This window comes from Labrus bergylta, chromosome 1 (genome assembly GCF_963930695.1).
Source record: "Labrus bergylta chromosome 1, fLabBer1.1, whole genome shotgun sequence".
NCBI lineage: Eukaryota > Metazoa > Chordata > Actinopteri > Labriformes > Labridae > Labrus > Labrus bergylta.
This window is the reverse complement of record NC_089195.1, coordinates 6309270-6333453: the sequence shown is the minus strand read 5'-3', so window position 1 is coordinate 6333453 and position 24184 is coordinate 6309270. Positions and strand designations below refer to the sequence as shown.

At 38.5% G+C, this 24184-nt stretch overlaps 1 protein-coding gene across 1 annotated transcript; it reads right to left on the bottom strand.

Moving 5' to 3' along the window:
- Window positions 1-13: 13 nt before the first annotated feature.
- Window positions 14-23952, bottom strand: LOC109988199 (protocadherin Fat 4). Its single transcript, XM_020639615.3, has 30 exons — window positions 23798-23952; window positions 22868-22936; window positions 22432-22595; window positions 21464-21511; window positions 21298-21387; window positions 20337-20423; window positions 20141-20248; window positions 19925-20038; window positions 19608-19701; window positions 19401-19519; window positions 18285-18458; window positions 18075-18203; window positions 17770-17925; window positions 16737-16917; window positions 15679-15812; window positions 14649-15599; window positions 13769-13894; window positions 11673-11924; window positions 11495-11593; window positions 10431-10603; window positions 10077-10228; window positions 8608-8915; window positions 7745-7855; window positions 6378-6569; window positions 5106-5203; window positions 4869-5030; window positions 4532-4717; window positions 2741-2818; window positions 1531-1567; window positions 14-1452 (listed from the first exon to the last, which is right to left on the bottom strand). Exons 1-30 carry the CDS (start codon window positions 23874-23876, stop codon window positions 1330-1332), a joined length of 4794 nt encoding a protein of 1597 aa, XP_020495271.2. The 5' UTR covers window positions 23877-23952; the 3' UTR covers window positions 14-1329.
- Between the last annotated feature and the right edge of the window lie 232 nt (window positions 23953-24184).

Sequence of the window (24184 nt, the reverse complement as noted above, 5' to 3'; positions counted from 1 at the left end):
AGCAAAATCAAAACATTTTTGTATGGTTTATTTTTCCACAAACTCATTAAAGAGGATTTAGACAGTTTTATTATGGCTATAAGCTCTATTCAAATTATTTACATATTTGTTAATAAAGTGCATTTAAAGACGGAGAAAGAAATTGAGCCGCTCATGAAAATGAAACCGAGGATAGTGAACTTTAAACTTTAGATTTCACCTGAAATAAAAATTTGTTCGACCAGATCAGGTTAGATCCTAGACTCTGAAAAGCAACACAAAGCTTTCTTCAAAGAATAGAATTTTCTTCAGCATCACATCAAGGCAATAAATAAATCTTTGTCTGACTATATGGTCAGACAAAAAGGATGGATTAGAGGTCACATGCTAAGGTTAAATTTACAGATTGACTGGAGATTCTCAGTACTGTTTATTGATTGTATGTAAAGATAGACAACATGACCCGACCTCCTCCCTTCTAAAATCAAGTCAAAATTACCCAAAACAAGCACTGACAGATTTCACATTTGGAACCAGAGTCTACGTTACACACATTGAATTACTGATAAAATGTCAAAGTTCTCTCCATGGACCAGGAAGGAGGGGACTCTACAAGGTACTGATACTTGCTTTCATACGTTAACACAGCTTGTTAGCTTGGTTTCCAAAGTGGAGATAGTGGTGCATTAATAATATCCATATCAGTGTCAACAGCGAAGAAAAACTTAATTCAGCCTCACTGTGTATCGTTTATTTACAAGCTTGAGTGTTGTGATTTGAGTCAGTGGCTTGTTAATACAAAGCTCCCCCCCCCCCCATACAAAAGCACTAGATGTTATACTGTTTGCAAGGGGTAACAAAAACTCAGCAAAAACTCAGCAAAGAATAAATTATTAGTATTATTAATTAGTGAGCGTTACACCGTGCACGATGCTACGTAATATCCAACGCTCACATGTTGTTAGGACAGTGTTATGTCCCTTATTTAATCATCAAATAACTGATTTAACTCAAACATAGAACAGCATAAGAACTGTCAGAAGTCATTTGAGAAATCAATTATTTGATGTGTATTTTAATTATATAGTTTGACCCATCAGTCAACATGAAGAGGCTGAACTCAGACCTATACTGCAGCCAGTCAGTAGAGGGAGCTCCAAATGTTTTGGCTTCACTTTCGGGGAGGTGTGATGTTGTCCATCTTTTTATACAGTCTATGGTACTACTCATAAAAAATTAACATACTTTTACTGAGCAGTTAATTACAAGCATTTTGTTCGACAGGATGTAATTACAAAGTTGTTGATTTAGTGACACTGCAGAATGCACTCATGGACTTAAAGCTGCAGATCAGAGAGAAGAGCCTTGGTCGTTATTGCCACTGTCTTTGTTGTCTGTCAGTCGATCCTGTTTGGTATTCACACTGAAGCTTACGGTTTGTCTGTCTCTCTCAGCTGTCTGCTCGTCCTCTCCCTGTAACACAGATCACTGATGAACTGCTTGTTTTGAAAACATTCTACCTTGACGTATTTCTGTGTGTATTTGTTTTACCTGTTCAGATTCGTCAGGGTTCATCTGAGACCAGTACCTGGAATGAAAGTGGATTTTATTTTTTTTCAAATCTGGACAGGCAATATCACACAACATTTTGATATTTTTACACTTCCGTTTCCAGTGTTTTTAAGTCTCTATGCACAAAAAGAGTTTTGAGCCACATGGCCTCTGTGGATCCACTCAGTTCTGATTAAATTGGTCAGTCCTCCCTCTTCATTTCCAGGAGATTACGTCCCTTAAACTTGTCAATTCCACATACATACCAGTGCATGCTTTCACTTCACCCGTTTACCTTTTACACATATGTTTCTTTCATATTCCCATCACACATTCAGACTATTTACATTAGAGCTAGAGGGGCTTACAGTTACATTGTTCTCTTTTGAAGGGGAACAGGGAGCATGAACGGTTAGTTATATAAAGCCTGCTCGCATCTGGGTCATTAATGCAATAATCTCAAAGAGAGAGTCAATTTCTCTGTTGTACATATTTCCAAAATGATTCCATACTAGTCTCCTAACTAAAGTGCTCCTGGATTTAGTCACTTTCTAGGGTACAGAACGTGGCCAAAGTAGACGGCCTGAAAGTTCAGGGGTGTTTGAGTCTTGACTAGCTTGTTTAAAGTTTTATGAATACCATTCCAATCAATACTTAGTTTGGGACAGTCCCAGAATACATTAAATGATTTACCTCAGTTGAGCCACACTGTCTCCAACACACCCTACGTCTGTATTTTTCTTGATATGGTGTCTTAAATGATCTGATAACAATTTTCAATAAGTGTTCTCTCCAATCCCGGAAGTTAGTTGAAGACCATTAAAAACTGCAAATAACCTCCAAAGCCTCCACTGAGGGAGGGTGCCATTCCTGCTTGTTTTTCTGATTGTTTTTAATACACAAGGTGTTGTCTGTTTTGCATTAACAATAGCATGATAAAATGTAGAAATAGACTTTGGATTTTTGGTTTCTTTCCTCACCAGATAAAACGAGGAATCAATTTATCCAATTCCTCGAACTGATTGTCATTGACCTCAATTGGTAAAGTGCAGAAGATGATTGATAACCGAGGGAGGATTTTCATTTTGATAACATTTATCTTTATATTCATCCAAAGGAAGGGGAGAGAATGCCATCTATGCATATCTGATTAAATCTCTGCAGATAGAGAGAGTTGTGACGACATCTTAACATGTTCCTGAGGACTTACTTGTAACCTTCACCATGTCGGTCGATCTCAAAACTCTCTTTGTCAGAATCATTTTCATGGTTGTGCGTCATCTTGAACCTGAAAGTGAAAAATAATTGGTCAGAAATCTTGTGTTTGGATGATGGTCCATCTTCTAATTTGATTTCAACAACTCCATGGAAATAATATTTAGTTTATACATGTTTACTCATAAATCTGTTTGAATGTTTTTTTGTATCTCTCCATTTTCAACACCTCATTTATAATATGTGTTTATATTTCTGAGCTTTACTTTCACATTACTTAAATTGTTTCTTTAAGAGAGTTGGATAAGTTATTCACCTTTATTAAAGAGATTTAAAGAAAAAGTCACAGCTAATCTCAAAACCAGCTCTTTGTTCACTGAACCTGTTTGCTGTTTAAACTGTAGACACTTCTCTCACTTCCCCCTGTGAGATACATCATTGAATTTTACAACATTAAGTTCAGCTATCTTCCAAAAATCTAAATGTTCCCCTCATAGACCATATAAACAGGGACATACTGTTTATCTTCAGAGTCTTAATATGAGCTGGACTATCTAAATAAATACATCCAGACAAACATCCTCTGTTTGATGCTCAAAGTGAAGAAAAAAAAATCTCAGATAAAGAACATACAGTAAAAAACACAAGTGCTTCATCCAAACACAGCCAGTGCTTTTCTGCAAGAAAAAAAATCAAATGCCATGTGGACTGAGGGCCTTGGGCGTAAATCAGCATAAGAACTAACTGTTATGTCAGAAACCAATTTGAGACGTTTTTTATATGTGTATTTTAATTTTATAGTTTGATCCATCAGTTAACATGGAGGATGTGGAGCTTTGACTTCTACTGCAGCCAGCCTCATATGAAGACCCTGAACAGGTGCTAATAATAATAATAATACATTTTATTTATAACGCACTTTACATTTAAACAAAAATCTCAAAGTGCTACAATTTCAATAAAACCATAAAAACAGTAGCAATAGTCAAAGGTAAAATCAGAGTTAAGAACCTAAGCATAAAACAAGATCTAAAAGCAGTGGTTTGAGGGGAAAGGTCTCTTTTAAAGAGGAGAGTTTTCAAGTCCACTGTCTGTGGGGCTCTCAGGTAGTCAGGTAGATCACTCCATAGCCTTGGGGCAGCAGAGGAGAAGGCTCTGTCCCCCATGGAGCAGAACTTAGTCCTGGGGGGTTTGGAGGCAATTTGTGGTGGCAGATCGGAGGTGTCTTGAGCGGGTTAGTGGGGTGAGCAGTTCTTCGAGGTATGGGGGGGGGGCATTTCCGTGCATGCATTGATGGGTGTAGGTGAGTAGTGTAAATTATTTATGTTATTATTAGAATGTTTTAAAAAATGAATAGATTCAGTTTTGTAGATTCGACTTAAAAAGTGTAAGTTGAGAAATTCTGCTCCCAGAAACATACACGTAGGGACAATCATTGGGGAACAAACGAGCGGTCACAGTCGCATTGAGATTTTTCCATTAAAAAGGAAACAAAACATATTGTACTAAAGGTGAGGGGAAGGAAGCAGGTCTTCACACAGTGATGGAAGAACTTTCAGAATTCAGATTTGAAGACAGAATGAACCCTGAACCCTCATTATCTATTTCTTAGTCACTCAAAGAAACCCAAACTAGGCTATCACTCCATAAACGTGTTCAACTTGAGCTGAATGACACTGGACTTGTTTTGTTTTGACTTTAACAAAGTGATAAAACATTATATATTGTTGATAAGACTTCCATTAGTTATGATAGAATAATGTACAGAGTCGGTCAGTGTTCTCACCTGACGATAAAGACAACAGCAATAATCAATCCCAGCATACTCAGCGCCAACAGGACGCCCAGAGAGATGACTGCAGCCTGGTCGGAGGCGGGGCTTAGAGGCGTCACCTCAACATCAAAATGAAGCTCCTCCCCAAACACTTTGACAAGCTCCGCCCTCACAGCAGCAGATTGCTTCTTTAGTTTCCTGATGGATCACACGTAGAAGAGCAGAGGTAGTTTCAGAATCAGAATGTATTTAGTTGTTGAAAGCAGATGTTATTGTGTCAACATTTTGCACGAGAGATGGAAAAAACATTTGTTTCCATGATTTCAACATTCATAAATCAGACTCTTACTCTGTGACTTTTTCAGAGGAAACGAGCCCCTCCTCGTCCACACTGATGAAGCTGACTAAAGTTTTGATCTCCACTCTCACAGCTCTGGACTCAGACGATCCTCTGTTGTCAGAGGAAACCTCAATGATGTTCACTGTCCAGCCCAGAACCGCTCCCAAAGACCTGAGAGGAAGAAATACATTACACAAAACTGAAAGAGTAAACAGTGAAATAAATGATATTCTTAGGTCCTCTCACTTCTCCAGCTCTGGGATTTTCTTCTCCACAGTGTTTGCAGGCAGGTTCAGGGAGATTATGACCAAATCATTGCTGGTTGCACTTCCCTGCACCTCCACCTGGGGGCAGAAGAGTGCAGTTTTCATATGCAAGAAGGGTTACATTTTTTAATTCAACAAAAGAAAAAACACATCTTTATTAACCTCCATACAGTCGTTTAATACCATAGTAGGACACATGTTTAAAGGAAGCAGTGATGATGAATTGAACAAGTCTTTAATTCCCAATGTATTACTCCTTTATCCTCTGAATAAAAGCCGAATGTTTCCCCATAGCAAACACCTGAATTAAGAAGAAAGGCAGTCACATCTGTTTGCCAACCACTATTAAACAACACAACAGAGGAAGAAGCAGACACAATAAAACACAAGATGAAGAAGAGTTGGGTAATGAAGACATCACAGATGCTCACAGTGACAGCACACTGTGCACTTCATCATTTCAGAGTGATCATTATGCATCTTTAAGAAGTGCATTATAACCTCCCAGACCAACAAGTTTATCATAATGATACTGTGCTCCTAAAGGAAAGTCTTTTTTTTTTTTAACTCAGGACATGTTTATTTCTGTCTTGCTTTTTGAGTTTTCATCATTTAGTTTGGTTTAATATTTAATACACAGTCTGTAGCAACTTTCACAGGTTTTAACCACGATAGAGGAACAAACTGTAAGTCACAATACTGTTGATTCAAGATAAATTGAAGATACCTTATATTATGCATTTTGGGCCTTTTTGCAGCTTTTTCCTGTTACCGAACGGTGAGCCTAAAACTGAGGTCCAAACTGAACTGTACTGTTTACCTCTATGCAGCCGTTCCTGAAAACCTACAGAAGGAATAATGTAGCAACATCACAGAAACATACTAGACCTTTATCCCCATCTTAACAATCTAACTCCCACCTTTAAGAAGCTTGCTAGGTATTTTGTCGGATTTCTCAAGTTCTTATAATTGCTTTCTCTCACCCTGGATTTTCCTCTTTTGAGCGCCATGACAGAAATAGATCTTGACTGAAATGTGTCTTTAGCTAACTTTTTGTCATATTTAAAACATTAAGTCTTTTTGCACATTGTTATTAATTTGTTTGTTTGTTTTTATTTCATGATTACTGTATCTAATTCATCTTTTTAATAATGAACTTTTTTTTGTGGGAATCTTTAGAGACAAAAGTCAGGGAACCCCTTCAATTTTTGTATTGGTGTGTTTCCACCATTTTTAACCCTTCCCTACTCACCTCCACCTTGGTCGTAGCATGGAGTTCTCTGGGATCTGTGGCCTTCACCTGCAGCTCGACGGTCTGTCCGGCCAGAGCCACTGCTGACACAACGAAGACTACTCCTGAAGACGGATCCACGTCAAAGTAAGGACTATTGGCTGACAGACTGTAGTGCAGCCGACCAGTCTCACCAACATCAGGGTCTGAGGCCTGAGGGTTATAGAAAAGATCTGCAAACCTCAGTTGAAATACACCTGAAAGGTTCAGTTGTTCATTGTTAGTTTGGCTTAACTTGGCTGAAAAGTCTAAAGATTTACGCTCTTGTGCTTCTTTATTTTCTACTCACAAACCTCCAGTTGTCCATTTAAAATACTGACAGAGACAAGAACTGTTTATAGCATCAGCTCACATCCATTACACTCTTCATAGTTTTGAATATGTATTGTTTTCTAGTGTAGACACAGGACTTCTAGAGGTTACTTGTCTATTTTAGGGTCCGAGCACCAAAACGGCACAAAGGCCCTAATGTAACTCATGAAGGTTGCACACACATCAGGCCTCTTGAAAATGTACATTTGATATGAGTCTTGAGCATGGGGGTGGCAAATTGGCTTATAAAGGCTAAGGTATGAGTGGTTGTGGTTAGCAGACAAAATGTAAGCCTATAGTACAGATTTTACTAAACAATCTGTTCTTGACTCATCATTATTTTTTTCAATACACAACTTTGCTAGATAAATGTGTGTGAGGAATTTTTGAACTAGCCTACATAATACTTTCTTGTTAACCCAAACCAGGAAGGATACTTCACCTACATTGGTGACAAAATTAAATTCAGGTTCTCAGATAGAATAATAATGTATAATCTGAATAATGTATAAGATGGAAAGTTGTGGAAGTATTCCAGTGAGTAAGATAACAAAGCATGTGATAGAAGAGCTGTGTCTCCTGGGGCTACAGATGATGTGACATGTTTTACTGCTGATCAGTGACATATTAACCACACAGCTCACAGAGTAAACAGCCTGCTCTGCAGTTTGGATAACAGATGATTTAACCGCAGCCTCTATCTTTTTATGACACACTGCAGTTTTTATTGCAGTCAATGTGTTTTCGAAACAAGCAGGGTGTTTTTGATGAATGGAAACTGACAGAATCTGTGGCTCAGTTGATAGAGTCGTCGTCTCTCAACCGGAAGGTCGAGGATTTGATCCCCTGTTGAGCAACATATCTGATGTGTCCTTGGGCAAGACACTTAACCCTGCATTGCTCCTGCTGCTTCAGTGGTGGTGTATGAATGGATTAGTGTTGTACTTACTCTCAGATGTACGTCGCTTTGGATAAAAGTGTCTGCTAAATGAATTGTAGAATCTGGGTGTGTTTACCTTGACAGTGATAACAGGAGTTTTATACGGAGCGATGCTGAATACTGAAGCTTTATAATCCTCAGAAGGAAATTCTGGAGACTCGTTCACATCCTCCACCTGAACTCTGACCTAAAGAGAGAGAAAATATGTCAGGATTATAGGGGGAAAAAAATCAATGTTCAATGTCTAGGAGGTTTTTGAAAGGATCCTGTGTTTTTCTTTGTAATAAAATTGCAGACAATTTAGAATTCCTGGATTCCTTGGTTCAAAACAAATACAAAGGAAACCTATAATGATGCTGCAGAGTCAGCTCAATAGCATATCCACAGTTTCACACAATTTTCCTTGAATTGGATGGTGCAAAAAAAGATAAATCTTAAAAAAAAAAAACACCAAGAAGAACTTTAGAGGAGAGAGGTCTTGAAAGAGGAGGACAGAGAGGGAAGCATTCATAAACTTAATGGATAAATCAAAGTAAGCAGAATCATTTATTATCATTTAAAAGCGAAAAGAGAAGCGGTGTTTACTGTTGCGAGTAGGAAGATTTGTTTAGACATATTTAGAATGAGATCCAAATCATGTCAATTTTCCCCAATGTTTAGAAATTTAACAAATATCTGTTTCACATGTCTTTCTTTGGCCCTTACCTCTTTCATAGAGAGCAAGTTCATCATGTGACCTTCTCTCATGTTTCCCTTATCAATGTCACTTTATATATTTAGCTAAAATCTCAATACTGCTACTGATTCAAAGTCTGTAAACATCTTCTGTCCATTAAATGATGTATTTACAGATTGTCTTTTCATAATTAATACCACCTAAAGATTGAAGCTGTAAATATAAGCTAAAAAAACCCTTTTCATTAAGGAAACAAATCGTACCAATGCGATGGCTGATGTAGGGGGGGTCCGTGTGTCCACTGCCTCCACATCCAGGATATACCACTCCTGCTTCTCTCTGTCCAGAGGAGTTTTAGTCACGATGGCTCCACTGGCGTTGATGGAGAACAGGTCAGTGTGTGTTTTCACAGTGTAGGAAACAGTGTAAAGATCATTCCCTGAGGAGGCCCAGACTATCCCCACGGCTGACCCAACTGGCTGGTTCTCATGTAGGCTGAAGTTGTAGGAGGAGCTTCTGAAGGCCACGCCCTCCACCAGAGAGACAACCCTCAGATTCACAACGACCAGGACTGCAAGACACAAAGAGATTCACACACTGATTTTACAGAATAAGAGGCAAACAACACAGAAAGATCTGAAAATCCTCTGACTGAACTGTCTGTTGAAACTGTTGTCACCCCCCCCCCACACACACACACACATCCACCCAAAGAGTTACACATTCAGTACATCAAAAATACATCTACACGTGCAAACACACTCATAGAAGACCAAAAAAGCAATGACATAAATGTAGACAACTAATAATGAAAATAGAGAACATAGGAAAAAAACTAGAACAGGTTTTCAGTGTTGAAGCGTGTAAAGGCAAAGGAAGCTGTGACTTCATATCCAATCTTGCAATGTAGGTCTAGGTAGCATAAAGATTGGTGTGGTGTGTTTAGAGTGCAGTTTGTGTGAATGTCAGATTGTGCCTGACCCATTTTAAACACCCTATGCCCCGTGAGATGAACTCTGTGAATGCTCTTGAATTGTATTAGTTGAAAGTTAATTTTATTACTCAAAAAAAAGACATTCTTACAGATTTGGTACCAGAAGTGAGCACTGGGAGTGATAGCCAGTCATTTTGTTGAAAGTAGCAGTGATATTGTTTTGTCTGACAGGAATATGATTTTAGATATTTTGTATAATACTGTCTTTGCAGATGTTATTCCTTTTAAATCTGGAAATGGAGGAGATAAATGGAGATTTGTACAGTAGATGCTTTGTTTAACTTTGAGTTAATGGTAGACTTGAGTTATAGGTATTGAAGAAAGTGAATCCTTTCAATGCTGAACTTCTGGACCAGGTCCGGAGAATGGTAATACGGTGCAATTATTGAAAATGTGTCTAAAGTGAGGGATGCCCTTTCAATCCATAAGTGAAAGTAAAGTTGTTTTTTTATAAGAAAGTCTGTTCAAAATCAGAGTGAACTGTAAAGGTCAAAGAGTGAAGTCTGTGATTTTTATGGTATTTCAACCAGGATGTTGATATGGTCAAAATGTTGAAAGATAAGTGATTGATTGACTGACTGAGAAATGGTAGGTCTGAAATATTGATGGACGTCTCTCTCTCTCTCTCTCTCTCTCTCTCTCTCTCTCTCTCTCTCTCTTCTGGATGATGATACACAGATACAAAAATTGAAAGACAAACGGCCTGCCCTGTGTGGGAAACACGGCTGCCCTTCTGACCTGTGGAGTTGAGAGGAGGCTGGCCGTGGTCTTCAGCCATTGACGTCAGCACCAGTGAGGTGTCCTCTGTGACATCGGCAAGGTCAGAAGTCAAGGTCACAGCCCCTGTATCGCTGTTTAAAGCCAAATATGGAGAACTTCCTGCAGAGAAACTACAGCAACAGAAAGAAAAAAATATGCTGGGGTTTTACAAAAATATACAAAAAGATGCAGAAAACTGTTCAATGAACTGGAGTGTCTTAGTGTTATTATGTAAACAGCTCTCTTAGTCCTGGAGTTTTCTAAACCAGACATTACATTTCAACTGTAAGGTAATCCAGGAAGAAGGCTGTACAGTATGAGTCTTTAGCTGACCTGTAGGTGATGAGTGAGTTGTTCCCGGCGTCTCTGTCTGTGGCGGACAGCGTCAGCAGCAGCTTCCCCTCCTCTGCATCTTTCAGCAGGATGCTGCTGACATAGCTGCTGGAGCTGAACTCAGGTCGGTTGTCGTTTACGTCCATGAGGCTGACTCTGATGGTGGTGACGTTCTGGAGCACAGGAAACAGGTACAAGAGCATTTTCAGTACAAAAAAATTAAGAAGTCTTGATTTGTATAACAGGTTGAACTATTTTATTTAACTGTAATATTTAAGACAAAACACCACAATAGAGATGTTATTAACATGCCCACATTAGTATTTCTGCGTATTTTGATGACATTTATTAAAGTACCTCTAAATGCTCCATATCCCTAAAAAACAGTACAACCTAAGGTTTTTGTAAGTCAAGAAAACATTAAAATTATGAATTTGGTTAAACTGTGTCAAATAAAAAATACAAAAACATGAACTGTTGCTTAATAAACAAACATTTGGATCCTCAGCTTTGTGCTGCAGAAACATTATGTTCTATGTACTGTTGGTTTATATTTGAGATAAGTTCATTTTTAATAGACTAATCAGTCTCTTATCATAATCAGGTGTTACCTAATACTAAACATACTTTACCATTATAACTGACATTGAATCTTTATATCATATTCATCGTTGTTGTTGTGATTGTTGTTGTTGTCGTCTCTATCCCTCTCCTTCCTGCATCGCTCTCTATCTCACTAAGCCCAACAGAGTTTCAGGAGATGTCTGTTCAGCATGAGTTTGGCTTTGCTAAATGTTCTGTTATAATCTATGTTCAATTCATTTGACATCGCAGAACATTTGTGTGCATCAAATAAAACTCCAAATTTGTATTCTGAGATGCATTATTAGGCTTTAAATTTCTAACAAACTATCCAGCAAAGATCCTGAAATATATTTGTTACTAAACCCATTCTGATGTTTGTATCAGTCAAACATTGTGTCATCATATATCTGAAAACTCCCTTGAAACAATAATAAAAAACAGTTATAGTATAGCTAATGTGTGTTAACGTCATGTCTCACCTCTCTCTGTGGGATTCCTTTATCAGAGGCCTTTACAACAAGCTCATACGTCTCCCTGCTCTCCCGATCCAGTCGTCCCACAGCCAGCAGCGTCCCGTCCTGCCACACACAACATGACCTGTCAGAGGTCTGACACAGTACTGAAAACATTTGTACAATCCTCTCTATCTGCCTTTACCTCTCTGAATCTGAAAAGCGGGTGAGGGGAAGAGAGGGAGAGAGTGACCTCGCCCGCGGGGCCGAGGTCGGCGTCTGTGGGTAAGAAAGTGAAAACTTCTCCTGGAGTTTCCTCCGAGTAGTCCCCTTCAGGGATCTGTAGGGGGTTGGGGATAGTTGGATACTGTGGGGTGTTATCGTTGTAGTCCAGGATGGTGATGTTGAGCTGAGCTGTGGAAGTCAAACCAGAACTCGGCTGATCCACCGCACGCACCTTTAAACAGACAGAAAACCACAGGAGCTCAGGAAACAGATTTTGTCAGATTTTGTTAGATTTTTCTCAGTATCATAAGCAGTCACACAGAATCTTTTTAACCTGGTTAAGAAGTTGACTAGTTGATTAAATGTTTTGTCAACTTGCTGGTGGCACAAGAGTTACTAGTCGGTTATCTAATTATTATTTTCATTAAGGTAAGACCACAATGCTGATTTAATGTGGTGTCTAAACCACAAAACAGCCACCTACCACGAGACAGGGCGGTACCTCTAGTTCAGGGGTGCCCAACCTTTTTTGAACCAAGATCTACTTTTAAAGTTGCCAGTCTGCCGAGATCTACCAGTCCACATAGTGAGCCATAGCCTTTACCAACAGCCTACAAACGCATTTAATACTCAAACAACAAACAGAAAATAATATCAGATATAATAAATGAGAGTTCTGTAAAAAATAATGCAATATCGACATACTTTTTTAAAACTCTTATTTTAGGGTAGGCTACATTTTAATATTAAGTTTGTATTTATATCACTTATGTTTTTCCCTTAATTTAGTTTACAACAAACAACTTTAATCTGTGTGGAGATGTTCACAGACTACAGCAGGCTGCTGTGAGATGATTTTGCTTTTGTTAAATTAGCTGCAGACACGGTGAGAGTGAACGGAGTAAAGTCCAACCGACTGTTTGGCCGGGTCACGTGTGTTCCCACCTCGGTCCGTACGGATCACGGATCAACTGTGTGCTGTAGCACTAAAAGTAAAAAGTAAAAAGGTTCGCGTGGTGGCTGGCGCTCCAGTGCAAGTGTGTGTGTGTGCGTGTGTGTGTGTGTGTGTGTGTGTGTGTGCGCGTGCGTTTGCGCTGTTTGTTGGTGTGTCTCGTCCCCCGCGATGCTCACAGTCATGACAGCAGAGAGGAGCAGAGAAAAGTAGCTGCAGCTTCATCAAATGCGCTTAATACTCGTAGCATAGTTTCTATATATGACTTTTTGGTAAAACATTTACACACAGCGATCGACTGTTTGGGCGCCCCTGCTCGAGTTTATGGGACTGCTCTCCTATCTGTGCTTCCCTTCATTTGAGATTGTTTACCCCCAGAGTAATGCACGTCCGGAATGCCACACATTTTAGCAGCATTTGAAATAGACTTGCTGATGAAATAGACTTTCCAAAGAATGTGAAAAACTTTCTCAAACAGCAGTGTAATAGGCCACACGCAATATGGTTTGTCCAGTGTTTAGCCATGTTAAATACATTTGACTAAATGTTTTTGACTGTCTTACCTTAAGTCTAGTTGACTGGTCAGAACTTACAGTTGTGTTAAATAAACAGGGAAATGAGTAACAGCCCAAGTAAACAGTTTGAATAAAGCTCAGACCCTTACAGGGAGTTATCCTAATATGCATCAGACTAAAGACTCTGACAGCAATGAGAAAGGACCTTCATTATGTTTAGAATGAATATTTTTTACATGGACTGGAGATGTGTTGCATTTCCCTCCCATTAGTGTTTTATACACAGATATGCGAGCTATACATTTTTTATATTTATTCTGAGAAATGTTTGTTGTCTTTTGCACACCACTCCTTGCTTGTATAGAGTCAGTACAATACAGAACTTTTGATGCGAACAAATTAACGAATTATAACCTGAAGAGTAATCTAAAGGCTGTACATATCTAAACAATGAACTGGTTAAAAAAAAATGAACAGGAACATTTGTATTTTTCACTTAAATATGTAAACTCCATTATGTGTTGTAATGGATATTTGCTAAGTTTTAGAAATAATCCTATAAACAGAAGCTAGAAAAGATGTTCATGTCCAGATAAATGGGTTTAGTACCTCTATTATGTAGCTGTCTTTTGTCTCTCTGTCCAGGCTGACATCCCTCCTCAGAGAGACCACACCCTGTGTGTTAATGTCAAATGTATCGCTGGTAAACATGAAGTAACCGTTAGAGAATCCATCCTGGAGAAGAAATAAGACTGAATCAATGAATCATTGTCAGAGTTTCTCAAGCACTGATGTAGTTAAAGGTACATAATGAATATGAATAATGTCTGTGATTATGACATTGTGGTGCAGAGGCCAAAACCGTAAGACTGGCATAATCATCTAGGCAAGGCAAGGCAAGTTTATTTATGTCGCACATTTCAACAACAAGGCAATTCAAAGTGATTCACACAAGACATTAAAAGCATCATGACAAAGGAAAGAAAAGAAACATTAAAATAGAATATTTAAAAAATCACTGAAATTATTAAATCTGAACATATATTCAAATAAAAATAATTCAAATGAAATTAATTGAAATAAATAAAGTAAAAATATGAAAACAGTTAAAAGTTACTATATTATAGATGGCTTACAAGACCTCAAAAGAAACATCTCCCCTTAAGGTGCTGAAATGTTATATATGGTTGCTATGGTTGCTATGGTTGCTATGGTTGTTATGGATGCTATGGATGCTATGGTTGTGGTAACACAAATGGCAAATGCATCACTAAAGGCTGACATAGAGGGCAGCTTGTTATAAAACCTATGAACAAATATCAAAAAGGTGCTGTTTGAGTAAAAGTCAGCTTCTGAAATGTTTTAAGGGGGGCTCAACTTCGCTCTTTACACTTTACTGACAACTGTAACAACTCATGTATTTCAAAAATAGAATTAAGACCACAATCACACTCAAAGAATCTTGAGCAAAGAAGCTGATTTAACTCACCTGGTCCCTGTCAGTAACCTCCAAGGTCAGGATGGACGCACCGCTGGCCAGGTTCTCAAAGACAGCTATGTCGTAGCTTTCCTTGCTGAACTCAGGTGGATTATTGTTCACGTCTTTCACCTTCACCACTACAGAGCTGTTTACAGTCAGGGAGGGACTCCCTGCATCAAGGGCCTGAACTATCAGACTGTACACCTTCACCTGGCTGTAGTTCAGAGGCTGAGCCAGCCGCAGAGTCCCACTGGAGGAGTCCAGCTCAAAAACTTCAGGATCTGATGGAGGACTCTGAAGGAAAATATTGTAACTAACTCTCCCATTGGCTCCTTCATCTGGGTCTTCAGCTGTTACAGTGAGCAGGCTTGTACCTACGGACTCCGTCTCCAACACTTCAACCTGATACTCAACAGATGAGAACAGGGGGGCGTTATCATTGATGTCAGAAACTCGTAACAGCAGGGAGGCTGTGGCTGACCTGGTAGGACGACCCTGATCTTCAGCCACCACCAGCAGGTTGTACTCTGCTTTGGTCTCCCGGTCAAGTTCAGCAGCTACACTCACCATCCCAGACAGAGGGTCAACAGAGAACCTACCCTCTCCTCCTTTTAAAGAGTATCTGATCTCCTTGTTGAAGCCGCTGTCTTTGTCTGTAGCAGAGACAACAGTAACGTTGTGTCCTACCTCTGTGTCCTCTGGGACAGATGATGTGACAGAATTGGAGGTAAAAACCGGACTGTTGTCATTAACATCAGTGACCTGAACCTCTACCACTGCACTGTCTCTGCTGAAACCATCAGAGATGGAGATCCCCACAGAGTAGTTGTGTGAAGCGTCATCATAGTCGAGCTTAACCTTTGTGGTTAATTCACCACTAGAGGAGATGTCAAACTTGTCGGCTTCTGTATCGACTTGGAGAGTCACAGGAATCTCATGACTTATTGAGAGGAAGTTAACCTGATAAAAGAGGAGCAGAACTTGAATAATATTTTCATATGAGCATGACCCTTCATACCAACCTAGAAAACAAACCCACCTTGACAATCAAAACTCCTGGGTCCTGGTTTTCTTCTATGGTGCCACTGTAGACTTTCTGTAAAAACTGAGGTTTTGAGTCACCAGGAGCCAGGATGTTCACCTGTGCTGAGGCAGAGCGGGATATGATGCCCTCTAAAAGAGAGATGGAGAAGAGTATCCAAATGACACGTGTGATCAATCTTTTCTACCTTCCTTCTCTGAAATCTCTGCATGTGTTTCGGCTTGTCATGTTCTAATCTTTTGAAGCCTTTTGGACACTTTAGCTGCAGTAAACACTCATGTCAGTTTAGGGCTTGTATGTTACTCAGCAGAGTTTCAGTATGACCCCTGTTGTACGACATCTCATCTTTACGTAAAAACTGTTCAACCTTTTTCAAAGGATCCAACTCACAAAAATCTTGCCTTCCGTCGCCTCAAGTCTGCCTTCCATATGTTCCTGATTTCTCTGAAGTACGTCCTTTGTGTGTTTTTGTGAATAAAAACCTCTTCCCTTGAAGCATACTGTTGCTTTTAGAGGTGAATTACACCTGCATAAAATCGTAACTCTTTACAGCATTCTTGAACTTGTTACACAATCTAATCTCAAAAATATTACTTCCAGTAGGTGCTCTCAAGATGTGAACTATGAGTTTCATAATTATGAGACCTTCATTTACAAATAGTATAAGAAATGGAAAATACAAAAAGACTTCTTGAGAGATTCAATTGCTAGCTGAGGTAGAGAGTTGGAGCAATTCAAGTTGTTTGTCTAACGTCACCATTCCTAAAGGTGTGGTGCCAATTTATGATCACAAGAATGTGATACTGCCAAAGGTGAGGCACCTGACGTGACGGACTTGCAGTTTCAGCACAAAGAACTGCTCATTGACAGTAGGGTACAGACAGATACCGATATAATCTTTGAAGTTAGATAGGACTAATGCTTTGTGCTATAGACATTCTTAAATGGTTATACTTTAGAAAAGATTACACCCAAACTTCATAATCAGGTTAGGTGATTTAAAAAAAAAAAATTCTGGCATGCTGTATAATCAGAGAAACGATGTCAACATTTACCATCTCTCGCTGTTATGTAGAGAGGGAACTCCATAATTATGTTTTGTACCAGGGGAATGGTTTTAGCCAGCATGATCTCTCCGGTGTTTTCTTCAATTGAGAAATAGCCATTGTTGTTTCCAAACTCAATAGAGTATTTGACTCTGCCATTTGGGCCTGCATCTGGATCCTCTGCTTTTACCTTTGAGTAAAAATATTGAAATCACACATTCATAACTGTAAATGAAAATGACATAGCAAAAAGTTTTTCAACATTATAAAAAGAACACAATTATCAGGAAAAGTATGGGGCAAAGGTAGGTTTAAAAAAAGAAAACATCTGAGCAGTTATTACAGTTGTATGTCATCTGCTTAGCTGGTAAGGGGGAATGTATCTTCAGATCATTTATTGCATTTATAGGGTTCCTGAGGTTGAAGCTTGTGGAACTCCGTAGATAATTTCCACAAGAAATGTTGACTTCCAAATCTTAAAAAGGAATTTCAAGAATATGAATGAGCTGTAACCTCAACCAAGTTATCATGTAGGGCTTGGCGATATGGCTTAAAATAAAATCCTAATCTTTAACTAACCCACACCCAATTTACAAGTTAACAGAAATGTTATTTGATATCCAGAAAAGGTTCTTCACAATGTCCGTGACTTGTGCATCTTAAAGTGCCAAACTCTTAATCCAATCGGCTGCCTACTTCTAAAAAAACCCCTGTTATAACAGACAGAGCTTAGTTCAAGGTTGGACCCTTTGAAATTAAACAACTTAAAAACGTCAAACCCCTCACTTTAATCAACATTACTATATGCTACTTTATTTCTTAAGAGAACTTTTGCTTTACTTTCAACCCCAAGAGCTCAGAAAAAATCGACATCATAGGTACCCATGATGAAATGAAAAATCTATTTTCATTCATAAACATTGCATAAACCATGAATTCAAATTAATCTATAAAATAGACAATCAGTCAATTCTAGTGTCACACGAAGTGCAATCTATTTGTACTACTACTACTTGTAAACAGAAATGTTTTAATTACTAACCTGGACGAGCAGCATTCCCTCTGTTTGATTTGCAAACACCTTTCCTTCATATTTACTACTGGTGAACGTTGGACTGTTATCATTCTCATCTGAAAGAGTAACATGGACTTGTGCCACTGCAACATTGTTGGGTGTTTCCGACTCCTTTGCTTCAATCTGTTAATAAACAAGAGAACAGCTTAAAATAAAAGTTATACTTACAATAAAAACAGGACTAAATACAAAGGTATGTTCCCAACAACCTTTACAGAGATCAAAACTGACGTTACATAGTTGTGTCTCCATTTAAAGGTGTTTATCCTTACCTGAAATGTGATGCTTTCAGTGGTCTCTCTGTCCAAAGCTGAGGAGTTCTTCACTCTCACCATCCCGTCAGAGTCAATAGAGAATGGAGCTGATTCTGGAATGAGTCGTAAGGTTCCCACAAATCCTCCCTGAGGATGAAAACCATGAAAAAAAAAATCAAGTAATTAAATGTAACTCAGATTCTGTGTTTTGTTCAGAGTAATATCTACCTGGTCTGGGTCATCCACCATCGCTTTGAATACAACAGCACCATCAGGAGAATTTTCCAGGAGTGTTTCAGAGTAGTTAGGCTGGTCAAACTCTGGAGCATTATCATTCACGTCCTCAACAGTCACAGTCACCACAGTATCTGCCGTCTTCAAACTGTCGTCTGTCTGGGCTGCCTGCAGAAAGAAAATATAACTGATTAAGATACACTATACAGCTTTATTTACTGCGTTTCACTCAATCTACAAAAAAGTCAATATAAAGACCATGTTTGTGATGTGTGACTTTATCACCAAAATTTGCATCACCAAGTTTGCGTTTTACCAAATGATCATTTACATTTGGAAGTAAAATGGCTAGATTAGTTGTGGGCCAGCATTAATCTCAGCATTTCAGTATTTTTTTTGCCAAGAATTCAATGAAGACTAAGTATAGAGTATGCCTTCTCTGAAGTATAGCTCTCTATCCTTTGTGCAGTTCTCCTCTCCTTCGACTGAATAATTGCAACACGGAGGCTAAGAATGCAACTCATGACTTTTTCTGTCAGTTTTTACGATGTTGACAGATACTAGTAAAGGCTTGATTTTTTTTAAAGGTTTATTGTTGGGGGTTTTATGACTTTATTTTGAGAAAGGACGGTGGATAGAGTCAGAAATCGAGGAGAGATAGAGAGCGGGGAATGAGATGCGGGAAAGGAGCAACAGGTGAGATATAAACCCGGGCTGCCCGCTTGGAGGACCTCCAGATGCACAAATCCCTAGGCTACCGCCCCACGTGTGACTGGCATTAAAAATGACTTTTTGTGCCAAATCTGCATTTTAAAACATAGGTACTTCTAATTGATCCAAAAAGAATTAAGATGAGGGTTGCTTGATTCCCTGGGGAAAAAAACAAAAGTATCAGAACCACACATCAATGAACTTTGATACATATTTTTCCAGTTTTTATGTATTTCAACTCAATAGGCAGCCATTGTATACACTCATGCGACTTCTGTATTCGTGATCTGGGCTTTGAGCCACCAGGGAATAGTGTTGAATAATGCAATGTCATGAGATAGTTGTGCTTTGTGTCACTTCACCTATTCATGAAAGATGAAATGTTTAAAATGACTTTACCTTGATGCTGACAGAGATCACACTGCTGCTCATCTCCTCTCTGTCTATGCCTATCAGCACAGACATAACTCCACTGCTGGAATCAATTCCAAAGTTTCCTTCATACTTTTCTGGAGTGACTAAAAAAATTAAAACAATATCAAACATTTTTATGTTTTAGCCTCAAATTCTGAGCTGAATTCAAATGTTCTATTTCTTGTTGTGTACCTGCACTGATTGTGTAAGATAAAGTCATGTTGATCCCAGTGTCTCCATCCTGAGCCTTTATCGCCTCTGGCCCAATGGTTCGAAAAGGCCCAGCCTGGAACACATATATACACAAAGTGTGATTATAATGAATCTGAAAATCTAATTCATCCAAAGGGAAAACTTCTTCTTCTTCAGGAAAAAGGACCTTATTAGTGATTAAAAAAAATGTTTTTTTATGAGAAATTTGATTGTGACGCATCTTTTAGCCCACTGATGCTTAAAAAAAAATAAGGACCCTGTTGATAAATGTTGAAGTATGTAGTCTAAAGACCCACCTGTTCCTCTGGAATAAATGCTTGGTACATGTTGTGGCTGAAATAAGGATTTATGTTGTCAAAGTCCTTTACGTTAATCAACACTGTGGCACGGTCATTTAAGCCCCCAAGATCCTTTAGTGAAAAGAGGAACAAACAGATAAAAACCCATGTTGTTAGTTTTTTTTCCTCTGGGTAACTTCAGAAGGGACACTTTGTGTTGATACTGTCTCCTACCTGGGCTGTCACTATGAAGTTATACTTTTGGACAAGGTTGTAGTTCAGGCGTCTTTGTAAAACAAAACTCCCTGAATTGGTCACCATGAAGTCATCTGAAGCTGGTGCCTTGGGAAAGCAGGACATCATACATTACATCTCACCTTAACAATTTAGAAGCACAGAGTACCTCCATGATGTGAGTGCTTCTGCTTACAATTGAATATGTGAGCCTGTTGTTTGCTGGGCTGCTGTCTGCATCCACTGCTGACACTCGAAGAACCTCACTGTCCACTGGTACCGCCTAAAAGAAGATGATATTGAATGACTTAAAACTTAACAAATGAATATACACATTGGGGCGCTGGTTTAGATCGGTTGTTAGAGCAGGCGCCCCATGGAGAGAGGCTACAGTCCTCGAACCGATCACTGGTACGACTCCTGGAGCATGTCTCCCCATATTGCTTGTCTCTCTTGAATTTTCCCACAATCTTAAAATATGCAAATAAAACTGCACTCTGACCCCACTGCACTCTCACTGGTGGGAAAAATTAGTAATGCTGAGCTTGCAGCTTGAGTACAGAGAATAAAAGTATTGCTTGCAGTACATGATGTGGGTCCATTTTGAAAAAGAGAGACCAAAATAAATAAAACCAGCAGAAAGATTTTTTTACATTAATATATTATTTTAATTCTATCTCGTAACTCTGCTTACAATCCTGTTTTTAGGACTTTGGGCAGCATCTTTGCATGAAAAGTGTTTTATAAAAAAAGATGTATTATTAGAGTTACACTAGCTTTTATTCAACTGTCAAAAATGTAATCTACAACCTGTCCCACTTGTTCTCACCCCCCAATTAATTATCTGTCTTCTTTCCACCGGAAGCTCCTTGTACAAGATCCTACTTATCACCACTTAAAACATTTAATTTCATCGTGCAATAATCTTTGTGAATTGACCCTCCCAAGAATAGATAGCCATAGCTTCTTTAGGTTTCTCAGAAATTGAAAGCAAAGGACATGTTGAAACACTTTATATTTCCAGGTTTTTTACAGTCTGTGTATCTATGGATTTGACAGACACATTATAACCTGCAGCACCTGAAGTTAGTCCCCAAGTGTTGACCTTCTGGTTAAGATGCGTTTTTAACAAATGATTTGTGTATATTTTGACTTACCTCAGAGACATCTGTGCTGTAGTGATGCTCTGTAAATACCGGGCTGTTGTCATTCAGGTCAATGATTTTTAATGTTCGAGTGTTGTTGTACTGCAGGAAAAGAAACAATTTAAAATACTTTGTTGTGTAATGTCAGTGAATAGTCAAACTTTCTCATTTTACCTACCTTAATTACACCATCACACATGACAGAGTAATACAACGTTCTGTCACTCTGTAAGAGATCAACACAGGAGAATTTAAGACTGTAGGGATGACTTACAGGACACAGTTTAGAACTTACACTAAATGATTAATACATATAAATACTGATAGATTAGAACTATAGGCTTTCAGTGGGCAGGCACAGAGAGGCTGACGTGTAAAGAAAACAGGACAGCACTCCTCATATAACTGCTCATACTTTAGTGCTTTAGCATGACTCTGGCACAGCGTTGGCAACGTTTTGGGGGTTCAGTTAAATATCAATATAATGCCAAGTTTTTTAAATCAGGTAATAGACCTAAGGGCTTATAACACTCTCTTGCTCTGGAAAACTAACAGAGATGATCACAGGAAAATACTCTAGGGAAAAATATGGAAAGTTCATGTATCCTTTAGAGGAAGCCTGTTTGCCTTGAAAAATTGCTGATATAACAAATAACATGCAATTTCTTTATATTTTCTTTATTTGATAGTTTTAGCACCTACATGTTGAGGTTCTATGCTTTTCATCTTATTAAGTAAATTTTAATTAGATAGCTCCCTGTCACAGCTTTGAATAATCAGAAAACTCCTTGTCGTGAATGTTCTTAAGTGCACTTTTATACAATTGTTCGTTTATTCATTGTAATACTGGTGAAGTTATGTTACACATCTTAATAAACTTGTTTTAAAAATCACTATTATCACAAGTTTAGTCTTGCAAGTTAATGCTGACTTAGTATATTTAACCAAGACTTCATTTTTTTCCCCTTGTGAAAATAAACCAATAAGGAAACCTCATCATAGTAACGGATGAGTTAACTCATGCAATGATAAATATATGAACATTTTCTGTTTCTGTGATTGAAACACAAATAAGATAGCAAAATGCTGTTTAAGTAAAGACGATGATAAAACTTAATTTCCAGAAGAAGTATTGCTCTGACTCACAGCTGCCAGTACGTCTGCGTCCAGCAGCTTTTTGGTGCGAACAATTGCGCTTGTGGCTCCAAGCGTGAAGTCCAGCTCCAGAAACTCCAGGTGTGTAGGGAAGATGTAGGGGACCAGCTTCACATTGCTTCCTTCAGTAATCCCACTAAACACCTCCACATCCCCTGCAGCATCATGGGAGCATTGTGAGGTGGATGAGATTAACATAATGTACATGCTTTCACAAAGTACCAACATAAGCAAATATTTCTTCATCATAACTTTGAAAAAAAGAAACAACCAGTGATCTTTTTCCTTCAACATGCATCACAAATGTATGACCATGAAATTTAAATACATGAAGCATCTCACTTATATTGATACAAACTGCTTATTATAAAAAGTTCAAGTACTGAACATGTATTTGCATTTTAAATGAGTTTTAAATCTTACTTACCTCCATACCCTTCAGACACTTCACCCACCATTTCATTGCTTCCATGTTCACAATTTATGACTGAAGTACCTTTTGCAACAAAAAAATACAAGTCAACAGAAATTAGATTTACACAATCTACTGTAAATAAACACACTGTTTCTCAGTTATCACAGCTGATATGTAGATATGAAGAATATTTAGCTTACATTAAAGAGGAACTATGTAGCCAATTCATAACTACATTATGAGTCTTTAGATTAAGTAGAACTGTTAACAAATCGGTCTGCAGTTCACTGCAAGCAAGGTCAATTGTGACTATGACCATTTTGAATTCTAGAGCTTTAAGGTTAATATTTAAGACATTTTCCTCAAGCACAGAGAAAGGCTTTAAACACTATTGATGTCATCATGTTGTAAAGTGATTGGACGAAGCAGAAAACCAAGGCCTACACCAACAGGAGTAAGACTACTTGACATCATCAGTGAGTCATACCCAGAATCAAACATGGATTGGACTAAGTAGGTGCCTTCTTTGTGTCAGGTATCAAGGTCTTTATAAAACACCCATGGTTAGCCCCCAGCAGAACTTGTATTCTCCATGACAATCACTTGAAACTTGACATTTTAAGAAAAGTCTTAAGCAAAAGGAAAAGAAAGAAAAATCTTTCTGGACAGAATGTAGAGGGGGGTGGGTATACCAGTCAACTTGGGAAGAAAAAAAACAAAAAACACCTGTATCCTGTGCAGTCTTAAGCCTGACCTTTAGAAGCCTGATTTGCTTTTTTACGTACCTATAGGCTCTCATTATTCCGATCTTTGGTCACATTTGGTATGAAATCCTAATATACATCAAATGTACAACATTCAATATGTTCAATAGAAATGCATCAGTTAAAACTACTCTTTGCCAAATGAATCATATTTCTACTATATAGAAAATGAACTCACCTATAGAACTACCAGTAATGACACAAACACAGAGGGGGAACACAAGGAGACCACTTCGAAAAAATCCATAGGTGTCCATGTCGGCGCAGTTACGTTTTCTGAAAACCCGTAAACCCACACTGAAGTGATCAGTGGAATTACAGGTGTTAAGAAGCTTCTGCAGTATGCCTCGCCCTGCTTCCCAGCACTCCTGTTTTATGACGGGTCATAATGTATTGCACTGACAGTAAATGTGCAAAAGTCCAAGACCAAGAGTGAGTTCCATTTCCCCTGAAAAAGTCTGTTGAATCATGTTTTAAATTTACAGCAGGAGCAGTCAGGGACAAATGTATAGCTTTGATAAAGGCTTATTAGAATTTTAGAAATCAGAAGAGATTTTTAGCATTG